This window comes from Bufo bufo, chromosome 4 (assembly GCF_905171765.1).
Source record: "Bufo bufo chromosome 4, aBufBuf1.1, whole genome shotgun sequence".
NCBI classification, from domain to species: domain Eukaryota; kingdom Metazoa; phylum Chordata; class Amphibia; order Anura; family Bufonidae; genus Bufo; species Bufo bufo.
In genome coordinates this window covers 529,768,755-529,790,322 of record NC_053392.1, presented here as the reverse complement: position 1 = coordinate 529,790,322, position 21,568 = coordinate 529,768,755, and the positions used below count along the sequence as shown (strand labels likewise).

The 21,568-nt window shown below is 41.8% G+C and overlaps 1 protein-coding gene across 3 annotated transcripts in view; it reads left to right on the top strand.

Annotated features, from left to right (window-relative positions):
• GPCPD1 (glycerophosphocholine phosphodiesterase 1) overlaps nucleotides 1-18,378 on the top strand; it is a 77,982-nt gene extending 59,604 nt beyond the window's left edge. For all 3 annotated transcript variants that reach the window (XM_040429766.1, XM_040429767.1, XM_040429768.1), the window contains 6 exons: nucleotides 875-933; nucleotides 1,298-1,363; nucleotides 4,325-4,461; nucleotides 6,123-6,258; nucleotides 7,710-7,870; nucleotides 17,931-18,378. In XM_040429766.1, coding sequence (XP_040285700.1) covers nucleotides 875-933; nucleotides 1,298-1,363; nucleotides 4,325-4,461; nucleotides 6,123-6,258; nucleotides 7,710-7,870; nucleotides 17,931-18,129 — 758 coding nt within the window. In that variant the 3' untranslated portion in view covers nucleotides 18,130-18,378. The remainder of the gene's footprint in view (nucleotides 1-874; nucleotides 934-1,297; nucleotides 1,364-4,324; nucleotides 4,462-6,122; nucleotides 6,259-7,709; nucleotides 7,871-17,930) is intronic.
• The last annotated feature ends 3,190 nt before the right edge of the window (nucleotides 18,379-21,568 follow it).

The following is a 21,568-nucleotide window of genomic DNA, read 5'->3' as shown; positions in this document are numbered from 1 at the left end:
TCGAATTTAATTAATTTAAATTCCTGATAATTTTGGGCTTTGAAGTCAAGGAGGCGTTCCCATCGGTGACACCTGTCTCTCTCTGCAGAGTCATAGGGAAAGACTGTCTGCCACCGATAGGGCTGCCTCATTGACTTCACAGTCCAAATTTGCAGGAATTAGAATAAATAAAATTAAATTTATACTGAATATTTTACCACAAACTATATACCAATTGGTTACCATGCTTTCTTCGGTTTAGATGCCATGTCAGAGTGACTGGTTCCCTTCAAAGGTATTGTACTAATGGTGACATAGTAGCAAAGTACAATTGATATCTAATTCACACTATTTATCTGCATTACTGGTCTGGAGAGAGATAAAACAACCATCATAAGGAAGACACAATTTTCACCGCCTTATGGAATAAAATATCATTCCGAATGCTAAATATGACAAATCGGAAAATAAAAACAGATTACAAAAAAGGATGTGTGTTTGTTTTTTAACTGGCATTAAGCATTTTTGGAGACACATTTCTTAATCGTACAGTAGAGCCCTTTCTTTAATAATGTAAAGACCTTCTGTTCTCTGCCTCCTAGCAGCCATTGTCCCTAGGTGCTAGTCTGGGTATGAAATTAGACAGATCTTTGTAGTGCCTTTAAAAATCTATGTTCAAGCACCATTTTACATATACACACGTTCTGTACAAAATGTGTAAATATACTCAGGGGGGTTAGTTTTCTTCATCTGACTAGTGTGAGGATATGGCATGTAACCTCCATATTTCCTCTTCCTTTGTATTTATTTAGTCACTCTCCTTTCTGTGCTCTGTAGTTTCCGCACCTTTGGTGGATTATAAATAACCCTTTTCATGTTTTTTTAATATCTGCAGACTCCACTGATGACGAATGCCCTGTGTCTGATGATCAGCCCTTTCCTTCCCTTCACACGGTAAAGATTAAAAGATTATTTCTCCTACAATCTGTTCTATTTATGGTCAGCTCTTCAGAATAGTTAGAGCTAGTCTTTCAGCCTCCGTTCCCCTTTGACTTTTGACGTAGAGATCTATGAATATCTGAGTCTGTCATCTTGTTTTCTGATGGAAGTCAATGAGATTGTGTCGCATGCCCATTAGCACCAAACGGATGAGACATGTCATTGTCAGCCGTCGATGCTATATTTGCCAACATTTTAACATCTTCTAAAGAAAGATGAAATAAATGTGTGTATTCTGTGTGCAGTGTAGAAATGTATGCTTATTAGTTTATTTTCTTCCTTGTGTGCTTTAGTTTGTTAAACTACATTTGCTTTCTAGGTACTAGAGTCGGTGCCTGAAGATGTAGGGTTCAATATAGAAATCAAGTGGATTTGCCAAGAAAAGGTCAGTGAAAACTTTTTTTTTTTTCTTCTTTTTTTACTTTTTATAATTGAATTTGTGGCTTTGGTCTAACTCTACCTTTTTCTAACTAGGGTTGTCACTAGAGATGAGTGAATTTCATGTTATGAAATTAGTTTGCGCTTCGTTTAGTGGTAAAAGCAGAATTGCGTTATGCATTCCGGTACCTAGAACCATAACTTAATTCTATGACTGAATGCATAACGGAATGCCTTTTAGAGGCATTCCGTTATTCATTCCATCATAATAGAAGTCTATGGGCTGCATAACAGATTTGTCCCGTTTTCCATTATGTAGTAATACATACCTCCTGTAACCTGCAGGAGACATATCACCCCTATAAAGTTACATATATCTCCTGTAATCTGTTGAAGACATTATATCATCCCTATAGAGTAACAACTGAAGAGAGCTGAAGGCACTGGGGTGTGGGAGAGCTGGGGGAATGGCGCTGATGTCACTGGGGGGAAGCTCATGGCAGTTGGGGGATAGTGGAGCTGATGGCACCAGGGGGAACTGATGCACTTGGGCTGATCGCACAGGGGGGAACGAAGAGTGTTGGGGACTGATGGCAGGAGGTCTGAGTTTTTATAAAGGAAAACGGTCTATTAATTTTTTCTTAGAGTACTCGATTAATCGTAAAAATAATTGGTAGAATACTCTATTTCTCAGTTAATCGTTTACTGCGGCCCTAATTGTTTATAAATTTTATTTGTAAAATTGGGAACCAATACCATGGCAGTCAGGGCTTCAGCAGTGTCCTGGCTGCCATGGTAACCGATCGGAGCCCTGCGATTACACTGCTGGGCCTCCGATCGGAACTGCCACCAATGATTTAATACTGGGGGGGGCGGTGCACTGAGCCACCAATGAAGATAACTAACGTTTAATACAAATACAGGAGGCGGGTGCCAGCGGCAGAATCGCATAGCCGGCACCCGACCTCTATGAAAGGGAGCTGCGATCCGCCGCAGTTAACCCCTCGGGTGCCGCACCTGAGGGGTTAACTGCTGCTGGTCGCAGCTCCCTGTTCATTGGTGCAGTGGCCACAGCCCCTCCTCTTCCCCTCTCTCGTCTGATTGGTGTCAGCAGCGGCACAGTGGGGCGGGAGGGAGTTCTTACTTCTCCACTGCACTGGTGAGGGAACAGCGCGTGCCATATTGTGTGATACTAGGTTGTGCCATAGCGCAGGCTATTATCGGTAAAAGGCAAATCCCGGTATCAAATAATGGTACAAAAGTATCGATTATTCAATACGTAGTGCAACCCTATTTCTAACATAAGCTGCATCATGAATTATAGGGCGCCCCATGTATTCAACAAGGACTTGTATGGAAATTTTTTCTAAAGCCCTTGCCACAAATGGGCTAGGGTGCAATAACTTTTGCTGCCTATTTTCTTGAAAGAAGTAGGCAACATGCAGCCAAGGAAATCTGCCCTCCATGAAGGTCTGCAGCAACAGCCAGAGGGAAGGCAAATAAGATGGTCACCACTTGCCTTAGGGCAGTGTTATATTAAGTGATGCGGCTGACTATTTTCGGAACGAAAGCTTTCCTTCCGAGCAATCGCCTGCTCGCTAGTATAGGAGACAGCTGCTATTACATGTAGCGATCCCCTCTGCAGTATGGGGAGGAGCGATCGTTATGCCATTGCTCGTCCCCATACAGACTAGTTCAGGGGTCTGCAACAGCTGTCAGTCTGAAGAAAAAAAGGACTTTTTCACTTAACAATGTAAAATATATTATTGCAAATTAATAGCTAATTAAAATATTTAATTTACCTTTACCAGACCCCCCCAATCATGTGCCAGTAATACCAGACCCCCCTCCAATCATGTGCCAGTAATACCAGACCCCCCTCCAATCATGTGCCAGTAATACCAGACCCCCCTCCAATCATGTGCCAGTAATACCAGACCCCCCTCCAGTCATGTGCCAGTAATACCAGACCCCCCTCCAATCATGTGCCAGTAGTAATACCGGACCCCCCTCCAATCATGTGCCAGTAGTAATACCAGCCCCCCCCCCCCCCCCCCCCACCATTATGTGCCAGACTGCCAGTTAAAAAAAATAAAAATAATTAACACTTATACTTACCTCTTTGGAGCGATGCAGGCCTCTTCCGGCCTGTGTCCCGGCAGCCTATCAGAGGAACAGGAAAGGGACACACCTCCCTGCCCTGCTCCTCCGCACAGCCTTTGTTTGTATAGCTGTCCTGAGGACGGCGATACAAACAGATCACTATGGAAATGAGCGCTTTGCTTCCACAATGGAAGCGCTCATCTCGGTGCCTGCCCTGCCGCCGGAGCCGCGGCAAAGGTTCAAAAGAGCCGCATGCGGCTCCGGGTTGCCGACACCTGGACTAGTTGTTTGCCAGCAGCAGAACGATGATTACACCGCACGGTCTGCCGCCGGCAAATTATGAGTTTTTTAAATCTGCAAAAAAATTCCAATTACCTGATAAATGAGTGTTAACACTCTAATAATATATCTTCAGTTTACAAGATGGGAATACTCTTAAGCTGCCTGAAATATGCACATTCTTGGTAGCAACAATGCCACTTCCTCAGCTGTAGCCTTTGGGACATTGTGTCAGTCTAAAAGCTTTTAGCACTTCACACTTTTGTTCTGTTGGGTTAAAATTGTTGGAGTGAAATTCCAGGGAAAATTTTAAAAGAATACAAATTTGTCTATGACTGGAAATAAGGAGCAATACACAGTGCCTTGCAAAAGTATTCAGCTTTCTAAACTCAGCAGAGCCTGGATTAGAAATGACCCTTCATAGATTTTCACTACTTTTTATTGTAAACCAAATGCTCTTAAAGCAGATTTTCAAGCTATTAATTCTTTATTCGTTAGAAGAGTTTTGTTGTAAACACAATTATAAAAAAAAAAAAATATAAAGGATAAAAATCAAATTTGCTTCTTTTTTTTTTTTCCTCCTTAGAGCGGAAAATGGGATGGAAATTTGTCAACTTACTTTGACATGAACCTTTTTCTGGATATTATTCTGAAGACTATCTTGGAAAATGCCGGCAGTCGAAGGATTGTGTTCTCGTCGTTCGATGCAGATATTTGCACAGTGTAAGTTCAAATACCATGGGGGGAGGTGTTATTAGTGTACACTCGTTTTTGGCCGTAAAAGGAGGTCAAACATTTTATCGCAAGGGCCGTTTTGCTACAAATTGAGCAACTTTCCCCCCCTCATCTTACAAAAAGATGGCAGGGAGGGGGGAGGTCACGTGTTACTAATCAGCAACCCGTTACATATACCAATATGTGTGCCGAAAAACGTTGCTCTGACGTCTTAATACGTTCCCCCGCATATGCCTACTGGGAAGCAAGTTGGATATATTGTCCAAAGTAAATGGTTTCATATGTACTGTGCTGCATTACATAAAGAATAAGGACAAATGTACTTTATGGCTCTAACTATTATACTCTCATGGGATGAGTAAGACTCTTCAATGTACTATTCTGTAAATATTTGGGTTTTGATGCCCGGTATTTGCAGATTTGGCATGTCCACGGCATACTTTAGTTGGCATGTCTGCGGCATACCTTAGTTTGCATGTCCGCGGCATACGTTTAATAGGTATGTGCATGTTTTACAGCAATCTGTATGTGCACAGTGATCTATTTATTTTAAAGATTATAGCGCAGCTACATTACTTTGCTTCAATGCCAATCGGGGTGCTTTGACTTGAGTGGGGCATATTTTCTAGGGAAAAAGAAAACTCTTTTAAAAACATAATCTCATGAACCCCTTTAATACAGCAGCCTAAGGTGGAAAATACCCACCTGAGCTTGTCAGGCAGCACATCCCTAGTAGCCAGCCTGTCCTTATATTTAGAAGACCGATTTTAGAAAGGACTGAAATGTGTTGGGTGTTAATCGACATGCACAAATTAAAGAAGTAAAAAAAGAGGTTTAGTCAGTATTGGAAATTCTTAACATAGAATTTCTTAACCTTCCCATACTCACATCTGCATTGCACTAAGTGATGGATTTTCATTTGATAACCAGCGGCTATATTTGATGGCAGCAATTTAAGCTTTTCTTTTATCATGTTTGCTCTATTAAAATTAAAAAGCAGTTTCACTCAATCCATTTGAACTGTAAAATGATGGCTTTTCGAGCAATGCTATTATTTCACTCTAAGAAATTAATAATTGCATTAATTCCCGCTGTTCTCAGTAATTACAGCTGCACTGCTGACTGCTATACAAGTAGAAATATACTGTAATATGCTAGTGGTATAAATATTCATTTTCTACGTTCATGGGCCAAAATACATGTTTAAATAAATTAATACCGTTTACACATTTAAATGTCTTCTGTACATTTATTTATTTATGCAAGTTAGTTAATTGCTTCCATTAAGAAAATGTATTATGTAAACTTTTTTCCTGTTCTGCTGCTTCTGCATTCTAAATGTTTTAGTAAAAATATGGCTACATGGCTGACCTCCTTGGCTACCAACTGTTTTAAAATTGAAGCGGCTTAGTAAAAAAAAAATCCTCTGTCATGTGGTTTCTCTTTGGTAACAGACTGCAAGTGAACCTTTTCGTAGTCTAATCTGCTACCATTTGTATTCACTTTTCTGTGTCTATAGAGTAGGCTGAAATGTTTACTGATCTTGCGCCTGTGTCGCACTAAATGCCACATTGCGGACTAAATAATTGTATTGTGCTGACATAAGTTCAGCAAACATATTCACATGTCGTGTGTTTCTTCTTTTCAAGGGTTCGCCGTAAACAAAACAGATATCCTATACTTTTCCTGACACAAGGAGAATCTGAAATCTATCCAGAGCTCATGGATCTCAGGTCTCGCTCTACTCCTTTTGCGATGAGTTTTGCTCAATTTGAGAACATCTTGGTAAGAGTTCATTTCATATGTATATTGTATGTACAGTGAAAACAGGCCACTTATGTGTAATGCACATGTAAGATAGTTGGCTGGAGCAGCCCCTCTCCCTTTCTCCCGGTCTTCAGTAAGACAGAGTGTTGAGCTCTGCCGCTTTGGCTAAGCCCTGCCTCCTCAGTCAGTCTGCAAAGGAAGATGGAAGAGATCAGCAAGAGATTAAAGGAAATCTGTCACCGCAACCATAGACTATTATCTGCAGTAATACGTGAGTAGTACCGCAGATAAGCAGTCCAGATTACTGCACTGTAATACCTGGTTGGAACTGCTGTGCATGCGCGCAGGACTCCTCTCCGTTATGTTCGCATGCTCAGCAGTCCAGACTGTTTTTCAGCACAGCTTAGAGTGCTGCCAGCAGAGGAACGGGGAGCAGTAAAGGACACTTTATCTGTAGTACTATTCCTGTATCAATGCAGATGGTAGTCCAGAATTGTGGTGACATTTTCCCCTTTAATTCCAGTTTTCCCTGCAGAACTTCTACAACATTGTTTCAGGAACATGTAGAACATTCTGCAGACTGACATAAAGTGAGATCAGCCTTATCTCCTACTTTTTGGCAGATGTACTTTACCTCTCCTTCAATTAAGCTTCTCCGACTATGTAAAAGCAAAAATTACTGAGTCCTATTAAAGGATCACTAACTCTGCAAAAAACTTTATTTTGGTGGGCGTCTGAGCACCGAGACCCCTGCCGATCACAAGGACGAGCGGAGAGACGTGTGCACGGATCACGCTTTCTCTCCTGCCTGCTGAGGAGGGAATTGAGATGGGCCCATAGAGTTCTGTGGAGCCTGCCTCGTGCAGCGGAGAGGGAGCGTTATATGCACGTGCTTCTCTTCCCTCATTCTAGGAATCATTAGGAGTCTTAGCGCTCAGACCCCACCAGTCTAAACTTTGACAGGTCTATATGACATATCAAAAGTTTTTTGAAAAGTTAGTGACCTTTTAAGCAGCATCAACATTAATTTTAAAAAAAATTTTTTGCTTTATTTTTCAGAATTAAAATGTTTACAGATGTTATGAGGGAGATTTATCATCTCCCTTGTGCCAGAAAAGTGGCTTTAAAAAGTCAGAACCTGCCTGTTTTAAATGTGACTTTTTGAAAGAAAAATAGTTGCAACTGTCTTTTTTTTTTTTTTTTTTTTTTTTTTTTTTCACCACCATCACCACTTTCCTAATAGGGGGTATGGTATGGGAGGGGGGCAGCCAACAGTGAAGACAAATTTACCTCCGTTTCCTGCTGCAAATGAAGCCAGAAATCTACGGCCTGTGCCTTATGATAAATGCAGTGTGTTCTCCAGCAGTGCAGGGGATATTAAGACCGGCGCAGAAAGCACTTGTCTTATTAAATCTCTCCCTATGTCTTTTTAGTATTGTGATTTTCTTTTTTATATTGTGTTTCATTAGGGAATAAATGTCCATACAGAAGATCTGCTGAAAAATCCACATTATATTCGGGAAGCTAAGTCCAAGGGCTTAGTTATATTTTGCTGGGGGGATGATACAAATGACCCTGAGAATCGGAAACTCATGAGAGAGTATGGCATTAATGGACTCGTCTATGACAGGTACTGTTTTTGTCTAATATAATGATTTTTGGATTTTAATTGATTACTGAATGAAGATTAAAAAAATACTCAACTGAAGTTGAAAAACACCTCCCTAAATTATAACCTTTTGTTAATTAAAGAAAACCTGTTGTCAACTTTATGCTGACCTCGCTGAGGGCAGCATAAAGTAGTGATAGAAATGCTGATGTCAGCGGTGTGTCACTCGTGAGCTAAAAAAAAGTAAGTAGTTGCTGAGAACCGGCATCATAAACATTACAGCCCAGGCCTTGAAAAGAGTCAAATCTACCTGAGAAGAGTCCTGGTTATTTATAATCTCCTGCTCTCTCACCATCTGCGGATAACTGTCAGTTCTCTCCTAGAGAGAAAGGGAGAAAACTAGGTCGAAGACTGTCAGTCATCAGCAGGGAGAGCAGGAGATGATGTATAACCATGACTCTTCTCAGGTGGCCGTGACTCTTTTCCAGGCCCAGTCTGCAATGATTGTGATGTTGGTTCTCGGCAACCACTTACTTTTAAATGACAAATCGCTGAAATCAACTTACCTGTCACTACTTTATTCTGCCGTTAGTATGGACAGCATAAAGTTGATGACGGGTTCCCTTTTAAGGTAAAATAATTGTGCAGACCACCAACACAGACGCAAAATCTTATAAGTGCAGAACAGATATGCTTCTTCTATCTAGCAGGGCCAGTGCATGCCACAGGAAGATGAAGAGCACCAATGAGAGAATCTGTCTTATATGCTGTGTACCCTCTAACCAGGGACTAGGAATGTCCATGTGTAGTTTCCATATTAGAGAGAAGATGATTGGCACACAGTATGGGAGTAGTGATGTTGAAAGTATTACTAGTCCACTGTGGGGTCCCTTGACCTCTATTTTGCATTCCAGAAAGTAGGTAGGGAGGTGGTCAACTATGCATGTGGCTCTCTATTGTAGTTTAAGAGTTGTGAAATGCTAGGCTGTTTCTTTAACTACCATATTGTATATTGGAGAGAATCAAACGATGCATGCTCGCCTCCTCTCGGTCGGAAGTGCCGAATGGGGGACAAGGGGACCCTGCATTTCCTGATAGGTGGAAGTTTGTGAAACACATACACCTTAAATGCTTCAGATGGTAATACCACTTTACGTTTTACTGCAGTTTAACCTGACAATGTGGCCCTTGGACTAAAAGGGCTGCGCTACCCTGCTTAAAATAAACAGGGCTATTTAAATCAAAATCCTGCAAAGGAGGATCAGAGGCTTATGGGCTTAGAGGCTAAAAATTGTTGTTCTGACAAACTAATAACATCATTCACACAACCAGCAACCAACCTTTCCTGATTTCCGACCACATATCCCTTTAAGGCCTCATGCACGCAACCGTTGTTTGAGTCTGCGTCAGAGCTGTATTTTTTGCTCAGATGTGGACCCATTCACTTCAATGGGGCTGCAAAAGATGCGGACAACAATCCGTGTGCTGTCCGCATCCGTTGCTCTGTTCTGTGGCCCGCAAAAAAAATAGAATGTCTTATTCTTGTCCGTCTTGCGGACAAGAATAGGCATTTCTATAATGGCCTACTGTTCCGCAAATTGCGGAATGCACACAGGCGGCATCCGTGTTTTGCAGATTTGCAATTTGCAGACTGCAAAACATGGCACGGTGGTGTGCATGTAGCCTTAATGGTGATTGGAGATAGCTGTTTTACCATGCTATAGTTGCATGATTAAGCACATAGCCTCTAGTGATATCATGGCTCTTATAAGTAGGAATAGTTACTGTTTGTTCTATGCAAAGATTCAATTATGGATTATTGACGAGATAAAACTATGAATTATTACCTATTACCAAAATTCTTTAATAGGAAACATCACCAATGACAGACTCTTGTTGAAATGTTGGGTCGCTTAGTTTTTGCTTGTTTTTTTGGCCCAGTAGCTTTCTAAAAATCCCTGAGAGTCCCGATATTTATGACATTCATACTCCCTCTTTGGCAGAGTTCTGCCTATACACAGTTTACAGTCTACAGTGTAGGACCAAAGAGAACCTGGAGGACTGCACTGTATTGCAGGGACAGCACTTGGGTCATGTTGGAGCTGCTAAGTGATTCCAAGAACACCACTGGGCCATAAAAAGGAAAGTCACCCAGATAGGGCAGCACAAACCTAATCTGGTGACCGATTCCATTGAAAAGAGTATTCCTTTGCCCTCCCACACAATATACAAGAAATGTCTGATAGATGAGACAGGTTTAGGACCCGCACCTGTGTCTACATCTGGGGCTTCTCAACACCTGACCTGCCTGGTGCTGCGGCCGCTGCACTTTTCTCTCCATTCACTTTTATGGTAGTTCCAAAAAAGTCTCCATTCACAGCAGCTGTTCCACCAGACAGGATGTTCTGGAGATAGGTGCGGCCCCACATCTGAGACCTGTACCTATCAGACATATGTGGCATATCCCATGGCTGAACTGACCATTTCATAGTATGATTTGTGCTGTTTTATTTTCTTACAGAACGTAAAGGTGCTATGAAGTTCTAGGCTCTCAGGTTACTAGAAGCATGAATGGAATTTTTTCATTTCTGCATAACAAGTTATTGATAACTGCATGCTGGTATTCCAAATACCTTCAAAGGCCTGACTTGTGTAAATTTAATCCCAGAATAAATTATTTTATAAATGATCCTAATCTATATACTATTATTACTATCATTCACCGATTTATACTTTGAACACATTTAATGTGTATGCCTATAATGGTAGCTAGAAGTAGTCATTTATATGTCTTCTGTCAGCTTGGCAGACTATCCAGCTGTTTCTAGAAATATCTGGTTGTATATTTTTACTACAGATGTAAAAAAGTGAAAAAAAGCGAACAATGGACAGCGCTGGGTGGATATCAAACTAAGGCCACATTCACATCTCCTGTGAACATTTCTGGCAGAGAACAACCTGCCGGAGTTCACCAGATCTGGCGTTCTTGGATTCTACAGACCACAGCCAGATCCCTATTGAGTATAATGGGATCCGGCCGCTTTCTGGCATAAATGCCATGTTTCAGCCGGACACAAAGTTGCATGCAACAGTTTTTGGTGCAGCTGGCATTTGTGCCAGATCAGGCTGCTGGATCATCTTGTCGGAGATGTGAACTCGGCCTTGTTTGAGACAACCCAATTCTTGGTTGTACTCTCCTTAGTACCCCAACCCCTGTATCCAGAATAGCTTATATATGGGTCCTCATCTGGGGCTTCTGTATCAAACCACAAGCTGTTCAACAACCAGTCAGGATGAATGTTTATTGTAGTGCCATACAGTTTGCCACTCAATGCATTTCAGGAGGTGTCCCCCCTCCTTTTCTCGAGTGGTACACACCGTACGACCAGGAATTGGCTCGTCTGTTGTGCACTTTTTTTTTCACTCTTTTTGACATTTTGTATTTGGTGGCCAATTTCTCGGAGGGTATTTGGAATGCGAATGGTGCTTCTGTGGACCTAGAATTTCTACAAGGTAATTAAAGATTGGAAGCGGAGGGGTATTATTAAACCCTTACCACTGGCCTGTTTCTTCTAAAGAAGGGATGGGGGACTAGAACTACTACAATGTTAAAGAGGTTTTCCAAGTGTTAAATATTGATGAACTTACCTCAAGATAGGTCTCCAATATTTGATCAATGGGGGTTAGACTTCCTCCACCCATGCTGAAGAGCTCTTCCTAGGCCTGTGGCATCATGTACATCATTCACATGGCCATTGAGCAGCTCAGTCCCATTCAAGGATAGATCATCAATATTTAAATCCCAGAAAACACCTGGAAGGGCACCTTCAGATTTTGTTGTAGAAATTTCTACAACTGAAAATTAGTTTTATTCATTTAAATGGGGTTGTTTTGGCGGCAAGCACATGGACTTCTGCAAGCTCTATTCAGATGATTTGTACTGATTTCAGTCGCAGAAATTTCTGGAACAGAATCTGCCAAGCATCTTAAGGGTACACATGTTTTTTTCACACGCTTTCTTGTGTGGGGAAAAAACTGTCATACGGTACCAGAAAAGTGTATGAGAATAGACAAATCCTGTGTACACTTAGCACTTAGTTGTGTTTTTTTTGTTTTGTTTTTTCTCTCTCCATGTGGAAATTGACCACGCGGATTTTGAAATCCACCAAATGTCAGTTCTTTGTACTTTTTTTTTGTCTTGTGCCATAGACAAAGCAATAGCGAGCAGAAAGAGAGACAGAAGACGGTATGTGCACACTGTGCGCGCTTTCCTTTCATACTGCTCATTGGTGGGGGTGCTGGGTGTCGTACCCCTGCCAGTCTGATATTGATGACCTATCCTGAGGATAGATGATCAATATTAAAAGCCTGGAGAACCCCTTTAAGTGGTCACAGGAGGTAGTATTCAGAAACCATACCATTTCAGGTCATAGCCAAGACGGGGCCACATTCTGCAGGACTATACATGTGAGCTGCTGAACAGTGTAGCGTAGCAACATACCTTCTGTGAGATCATACATGTATGTGATTGTAAATATATGTTCGCATATTAGAAACTCAACAACCAGAAACCCACAAGACATGCGCACAAATTCCACTTGTACCGACACTGTCATCTTAGATAAACTTACATGGCTTAAATACAGCTTCTTTCTGTCTACATATACCGTACAAGTAGGTGTCAACATCAAATGGTAATATATCAAATCTGCATAATAAATGACTAATAAATCAAAAGGAAATTATTATAGTTTACTCGTCAGGGGACACAGAGTCAGTCGTATTTAGCAGAACTCACTGGCCTACCTATAGCTTGAGCTGGAAACAATGTTATTTCAGTTTGTGTTTCTATAGCTTGCATCCATTAATCGTATCCTGACTAACAAAGTCTTTGTATGGCTGTAGCCATATCATTTCAGGTGCCACAGGGACTTTAAAGAGGACCTGTCTCCACCAAATACAGTGCAATCTGCCGGCAGCATGTTATAGACCCGAAGTTCACAGGGGTGTGCAGGGGGGGCTGTTGTATGATGTTGGATAACCCCTATAAAGCTACCATACACATTCAGTAGCTGTCAGCTGTCTCTCCTGTCTCCTTCCCAGCTTTCCCATAGACATACATGTTTGACTTGGCCAAACATGTCTGTGTATTCTTTGGGGAGACCCGAGAAAGCGACTGCAAGACACTTCTGGCGGCAGCTTATCTCCCTGGAGAACAAGGATTTGGCAAAAATATTCCTTTTGCTCGTTCCTATGATGTCAGGGAGGTCCGCAATCTCCCTGCACACATTAGAGTGTCGCTAATCTGCTCAGCTCCTCTTGCTTTATGACAGGTTGCCATCAGATTGCACTTTGTTTTTTGGTGACAGGTCTGACATGATCTCCGCCTGTACAGACAATGAAACTAACATTTGGTTTCAGACATATGTTCTGTAGATTGCCCTGAGATTTCTATATGAGCAGACCCTACGTTGTCATAGATATGGCCGGGCGCATACAGCCGTATTTTGTTCTAGACACAGCTTGATCAGGCTTTGTTTCTGCGCCTGCAATTTCACATTATTCAGATGGAGTTCAGCTGCAATGTCAGTCACGGAGCTTTATAATAACACAGCGCATTACATCATGGTATTTAATTTTAGGCACTTTTGTTCCTTTTAATCCCAAACTACCATAAGATCACTGCTCTGTCCTTATACAGGTAACCATTATTTTAGTAGGAGCCTCAGCTGCAGTACCCAGGAACAGCCACTACGTGGTGTGCAGAGCTGTGGTTTTCCGACTCCGGAATCTGCAGTTGCGGCTGGCAGATGTTTGGTGGGAGTTCTGGGTGTCGGACCCCTACCAATCTCATTCCTAATGACCTGCTCTGATGATAGGTCATCAATATGTTAGTCCCTGAAAACCCATTTTATTAGATAAACAGGGAAACTGCATGAAGTAGTTGTAGTACAATATGTAAGACCATATACTGCAGCCTGTAGGTGCCTCATTCATACAGATGAGGTCTGATATGACAGTGCTCTTATGGAAATTATTTTTAACCCAGAGCCATCACACGGTTTTGTGATATCTCACAGCATTCGTTACATTTGTCCCCGCAGATTATCTAGGTTCCCATGAAAGGACTGACAGCTATCCCTCCCAAACCATATGATACACATGGGGAGAGGGGAGGGAACTACTGCTACTGCCAGGCACCATTAACCACATCTTATCTCCCGTAGGAACAAATGGATTGGGTATGTTGAAGTCAATCTGCCGTCGGGAGAGATTTGGGACACCCCCATAACATGTTAGATGATTGGCTGAGCCCATCAAAATCATTAATCTAATGTTTCTAACCTGCTTAAATTAACACTTTCCCTTGGTGCTATGTTTTCTTATGTTAGAATTAAAACTGAGAACTGTATATAAAGATATTTTATTCTCTATGTCCCAGGAGTTAAAGGGGTTCTGCAGTTCTTTTAAACTGATGATCTATCCTCTGGATAGATCATCAGCATCTGATCGGTGGGGGTCCGACACCCAGGACCCCCGCCTATGAGCTGTTTAGAAGGCAGAGTCGCTGGCAGCGCCGTGACCTTCTCGCTGTTTACTGCAGGCCCAGTGACGTCACGACTAGTATCACTGGCCTGTGCGGGGCTAAGCTCTGTTCACTTAAATGGAGCTTAGCCCCGCCCAGGCCAGTGATACTAGTCGTGTCGTCACCTGGCCTCCGGTAAACAGCGAGAAGGCCGCAGCACTACTGCCAGCGACTCTGCCTTCTTAAACAGCTCATAGGCGGTAGTCCCGGGTGTCTGACCCCCGCTGATCAGATGCTGATGATCTATCCAGTTTAAAAGAACTGCAGAACCCCTTTAAGCCCCGCTTCCTTCCTTCTCACTGGCGTCTGGCTGTAAGACAACTGGCTGGCCCTACACCTTAGATATATGTTGGCAGAACCCACTGATATTGGGTGGACCGGCCTACCATCTAATGAGCATGGGAAGGGGGGTCTTCCAAGTCTCTGCTGACAGAAGTTGAAATCTAACTGCGCAATCCTTTTATTCTTGGGGAGATAACCTCTGACAGCACCGTATCCTTTCGGCCCATAGAGGACACATGCATGCTTGGTCACACGTTTGCTTTTAATGAGTTTGATCATTTAACTACATGTAAGTACGGATGAGCGAATCGACTTGTGATGAAAGATCCGAAGTTGATTCACATAAAACTTTGTTTGAATACTGTACGGAGCGAGCACTCCGTACAATACTAGAATGTATTGGCTCAGATGAGCCAAAGTTATTACTTTGTGAAGTCTCGTGAGATTTTGCGTAATAACTTCAGAAATTGATTTATACTGTAAAAAACAAACTATTTCCTGAACTCTGGTTCGGTTCCAAGTGGTACCTTGGAACCGAACCAGAATTCGGGAATTGTTTTTTTACAGTAGAAATCAATTTAAGAAGTTATTACGCAAAATCTCTCGAGACTTCACAAAGTAATAACTTTGGCTCATCTGAGCCAATACATTCTAGTATTGTATGGAGTGCTCGCTCCGTACAGTATTCAAACAAAGTTTTATGTGAATCAACTTCGGATCTTTCATCCCAAGTCGATTCGCTCATCCCTACATGTAAGCTACTGTACATTTTAAAGAGCTTTTCGACTCTACTAACCTATCCACTTTATTAAATACCCTCTTTGTATTCCCCATAAAGTAACAATTCTAGAGCGTCTTTTCTTAAAACTCTCTGGCCTTCCTCTGTTATTCCTCTATGAAACCTAAAAATAAGTTGACATCTGTGCCCTTCTGATAATGACATTGCCAGACTGTACGGGATCACACCACTTTGACTAGGGAAATCGTACCACCTAGCTGCCAATTTGCTCATATTCAAGATGAATAACCAGAGGAATGGTACAGTGTAGAGTTTGAGGAATACAAATACTTACTAAAAGAAATCAAATTTATATTTCTAAATGCAGCTCTGAAAAGATAAGCCGAAGTTCAATATCTTTACCTTCTAATATTCTAGTAGTTCTGCTATGAAGTCTCATCTTGATTATTTATTTATTTATTTATTTATTTATATATATATTTTTTTTTCTTCTCTGTATTTTACAAAAGTGTACACTGATGTTCCGCCAGGGGTTAACTGTCCTGTGTTTTGCTGTTGATTGTGTCTTGCGTGGCTTTCCGTGGCTGTGGCACGTGTGATTGAGCTGCCTGTAATAATGTTGCTGTTGTTCATGGGTTACAGGCAGCTTTAAACACTATGAATGTGCAAACTTAAGGGGTTTTCCCACAAAAAAAATATGTATCCTCTATCCACGTGGAATAGTGGATAATTGATCTGTGGGGGTCCAATTGCTCCCTTCCTTTGAGTGGAGAGACAGATGTGCATGTCTTCTGCTGCTCCGTTTAACTTTATGGGACTGCTGGACATCTCGGTTAAGAGATAATGATCGGCCATATTGCAGCCGATCAGTCGTCTATGGGGGTCGTTCATATAAACGATCCCACCAACTAAACTGCCCAACCAGGGAGTCAGTTTTTTTAAAATAAAAACATTCCCTGGTGCTTGAGCACAATGGCAAGTGATCACCTGATGCCATCAATAATGTTTCAGCCGATGAACAGCCGAAGTTTTCCAGCACGGTGGATTGCATTTTCGGAAGACGGGAGTCTGCTCGTTCGCACTCGTTTTTCAAACCATGGTTGGCTGTAAAGGCCGAAATCTGCCATTCTGGCCATTTTTTTAAAATCAGATCTTTTTTTATTGTTATTATTATTTTCATATACAGTACATATACACAAATTGCATAAGTATATGCCTTAGTAAATCAGATGTACACAAACCCGGTTCAGGTAATGAATAATACACATATTGAGAAGAACAGAATAGTTGTACATTTGCATACAGATGTAAATAAACCTTAACACCCCCCCCCCCCCGCCCGAACCGCATTTAACCTAATGCAGTAATTATACCTTTTACTAGTCTCTTATCTTACTGTACCAGTGGTCATAAGTATAACCATGTATGCCCTCTTTTGTATCCATGTTATATTTAACCCCTCTTTCCTTTGAACACCTTATCTTAGAATGTTACTTCTCACTCATAAGCAAAAGACGTCCAGATGGTATCCCTGGCACTAATACCCACGGCCCCCAAATAGATTAAAATTTCTTAAAAGCATATCTCTTGGTATATATTCCTCTCTCCAACTCTATTACATTCCGGCCATTTTTAATCTTGTGTGTATGGCCGCTTAGCCCACAGAGATGAATGCTTATGCTCAACACTGCTGCATTTATACTGCAGGTCACAGGACCCCATTCTCATGGTCTGTAGACGTCCCAGTGAATTAACTCCCGCCAATCAGACTTTTATTCCCTGTCCAAAGTTCGGTTTGTGGGAAGACCCCTTTAAGAAATATGATGCAATTAATTAACTTGGTTGAGGACAATTACAAATCCATGGAGTATGCAGTAATTATCACAGTCTAGTCTGACTTGTAAGGCTCTGTTCACATCTTGTTTGAGCTTTCTGTCCGATGTGTACATCAGGAGTATTCCCCAGTTGTATTTGAAGTGCAAACTTCTGCCTTTTACTATTCATTCTTTTAAAAAGGGTATGCCAATGCATTCCACACCCCCTTATGTGAACGACGGCCTATGGAAATGTTATGCATAGGTTTCGGGAGCTCTCCTGAGTCATATGCTGAATAAAGATGTGAACATAGCCTAACCTGTACTTGAATGGCTGTGACCCTCGGAGCGGATGCAGACCCATTCATTTCAGTGGGGCCACAAAAGATGCGGACTGCACACCATCTGCTGTCCGCATCCTTAGGTCCGTTCCGCGGAACCACAAAAAAAAAATAAAAATGTCTGCAAGCTGATATAGAATAGGTATTTCTAACAGAGTGTGATGTTCAGATCTGCAATTTTCTGACCGCAAAACAGATATGGTTATGTAAATGCCCCCTAAGAATTATTAATGGATGATTACTGCATAATTTACTCTTCCAGCTGCAGGGTAAACCATGATACGTGATCTGAATGTGTGTTTTTGTTTTTTACTTACAGGATCTGCGACTGGAACCCAGAACAACCAAACATATTCAAAGTTGAACAAATGGAGCGTCTTAAGCGGGAGCTACCTGCTGACATGCTGCAGAGCTGCCTCTGCCCGGTGGTCAACCACTTTGTCTGTACCGCAACAAGCTGCACAAACAGCAGCAAGCGACTGGAATCCAATGGTGTCATTAACCACCAGCCAGCTTAATGTCTCGCTCGCTCATTCTACTGACATCTCAGGGGCCGCATCATCTTGTGCTAGCAAAGCAATAGCATAGCCATTTCCCGTCTGCTGTCTCTGTGTATTTTCTTGGCTAGATTTAGTTGTCCTTTCATTGTAAAAAAAAAAAAAAATAGAATAATGTACAGTAAGACCTGTCATCAGTAGAGATGAGTGAATTTCATATTTTGAAATTCGTTTACGCTTCGTTTGGTGGTAGAAGCAGAATTGCGTTATGGATTCCGTTACCACGGACCATAACGCAATTCTGTGACGGAATGCATATCAGATCCGTCCCGTTTCCGTTATGCAGGGTCATAACGGAAATGGGACGGATCCGTTATGCAGCCCATAGACTTCTATTATGATGGAAGAATTGCGTTATGGTCCGTGGTAAAGGCATCCTTAACGCAATTCTGCTTTTACCACGAAACGAAGTGTGAACGAATTTCAAAATATGAAATTCACTCGTCTCTAGTCATCAGTGTAAGCAATGTCCTGATGCTCCTTAAGTTTTGTGCAGTGTAAAATGCCGACATGTCACCATAGTACCTCAGCAGGGAAGGGTTTGCATTTTCCTTCAAGTGTAATATCCATCCTTTGCACAGCCGTTCTCAGTGTGCTTGTTAGAGATGAGCGAATTTCTTGTTATGAAATTCGTTTGGTGGTAAAAATTCCGTTGCCACAGACCATAATGCAATTCTGACGAATGCCTTTAGAGGCATCCTGTTATTCTTTCCGTCATAATAGAAGTCTATGGCCTGCATAACGGATTCGTCCCGTTTCCGTTATGCAGGAGAGGACTCCTGCACCAAAACAAAGTGTGAACGAATTTCAAAATATGAAATTCGATCATCTCTACGTCTAATCCCTGTACTGTATTTATAATTATTTCTGCCCATTTAATGGATTACCTCAGTTGCAGAATTTTGCACGGCTCAATGCAGTGGCACAATACAATGTGTCATTGCGTTCCAGTCCTTTTTTTCTTCTTTTTTCTTTTTCTTTAATGGTAGGATTATCATGATGTTCACTAAGCTATTGTATCCTAGTAGTATAGACACATTGGTGATTTTCCTTTTCTACGTGTATGCCTGCTTGCATTGTGCCCAGTCAGATGAACAGATTATGGTAGGTCTTAGCTGTTCTTGGGGAATTTAGTATGATGAGGCAGTGCTCACTGCTCAGACATCTGTAATATTAGTATGAGGTATGAAACCCTTGTGTGCATTTATAGCCGATGGGTCTGGGTTGCACGCATATTAACTTAGGATGTTTTTAACCTATTTGCTGGGGGAGGGAAGAAACGTAGATAATGTATTCAAACAATGCTTGTTCTACCTGCCGCAAGCACACAGATGAATCATGGTGCTTATACATTTTCCAAAAGCCGATATGTACAGTATGTGTGTGTATGGAGATATATATATATGTATATATATATATATATATATATATGTGTGTGTGTGTGAGTTTCTTAGAAATTATGTGCAAGATGCAGCAATCGCCTTGTGGATGAGCAGGTTCCATAAGGGTGAACACTAAGCATGCCCGCCATGGACTGTTCCTGCGCCCGCTGCAGGTTTTCCATACAGTCGCCACACCTTTGGAATGTAGCTTTGTCTTTAGCACAAGCAGTCTTTAATGTACATGTAGACAGAATTGTCCACCTCGTAGGTAGATGTTAGCACGGTTCTAAACGTGCACCCTGATGGAGTTATGCATACTGCCTATACAATGAAGTCAGCTGTTTGTTTCCTAGTAGTCATGTAGGTGATGACATACTGAAAGTGGAAGAAACTATTTTTTTTCCCCTTTTATACACTGGCTGCCTTGGTACACAGTAGGTATGCATACTGATGAATTCTGGCTCACCGCACAATCCAGCCATATGCATTATACAAACTGTATTCCCGCTGACACCAGTCAGTCGCCATGTCTATAGTGCACTAATGTTTCAGTGTGCCTTTTGTGCATAAAAAGGACTATACTTCTACCAAATACCCCTCACCTGGTGTGTGTGCTAGGTGGAATGTAAGCAGCAGTGTCTGTACAAGGTGCAGTTCATGAAGCCTGTATTGTACAAAATACTTTACTCTGGGGAAAGGTCTGTTCTGCTTGGTTTCCTTTGCTCCTTCAAAGTCAATAGAATTATTACCTAGTTGATCTGTCACATCAGTCATGGGTCTTGTGATAACTGAATCCATGATCCCAGTGTGAACAGAGCTGTTCTCCTCCACACCATCAAAATGTAAGTTGTCTTTGTTCCAAGGGAACTTTTCACATTGCAGATGCAGTCCAATCTGCAGGCAGCACGTTCTAGAGCAGGAGGAGCTGAGCAGATTAGTATATAGGTTTGTAGGATACGATCCAGTGTAGCTTGCATTCATTAAAAGCTCTGCTCTTCTTGGCTTAGGAGTCCAGTGGGCGGTCCTACTCAGTGACTGACCGTTTTTCCTGTGAAAGTGTACATACAGAGATAGCTGTCAGTCAGGGATAGGGTTTTCCTCTGGTCTCCAAAACCCAGAAGTAGAGGTTTAAGTGAATACATTCCTACCCACTAAACCAGTGTTTCCCAACCAGTGGCCCTCCAGCTGTTGCAAAACTACAACTCCCAGCATGCCCGGACAGCCTTTGGCTGTGCGGGCATACTGGGAGTTGTAGTTTTGCAACAGCTGGAGGCACACTGGTTGGGAAACACTGCACTAAACGATATATCAGTCTGCTCAGCTCCTCCTGTTCTATAACAATGCTTGCATTTTCAATATGACTGGTTCCCTTTAAGCTTTTAATCGCCAACACACAATGTGCCAAAAGCACTGAAAATCTATTAGCAGGTGGACAACGGTAACCTATCTGTACTGCCTCCAAATAAAGGCTAAAGACAAGACATGAATTGACAATGACACTGTAATGTATTAGCTGCTTTGAAATCCCTTTTTGTGCTTCCACTTAAGTCTTAGGGGGAATGCATTCTAACCGGTAAAAGACTTTGTCAGTGTGGGGAGTCCGAGCCGTCTCTGAGTGGGTGAGAAGTACCCTCTTTTGAGTAATAACCTTGGCTTTGTGTGCCTCATTCCATAAATGATATTGCCTCCACACATCTGTAAAGTTGCATACTTGACCATTGAAATCCATATACTCCCTGTTTCTGGAGGTTGATCTCAATTATTCAGGAGTTGTGGCGATTTTTTACAATACAGTCAGGTGCCCACCTCCTGGCATCTATTAGTATTGGTGATGTATCGCGTACCTTTTATTTATTATACTTACTCCAATGCATGTGTCTGCATCGCTGCTGATTTTCTTTCTTATTCGTAGAGTGTCATTGTTAGTGTGTACTTTCTACTTAATAAAGTCTCTTCACCCGCACAGATTTTAGCATTTTTATTGTGTGTTGATATGAAATGTATTTGTACTTGAAATA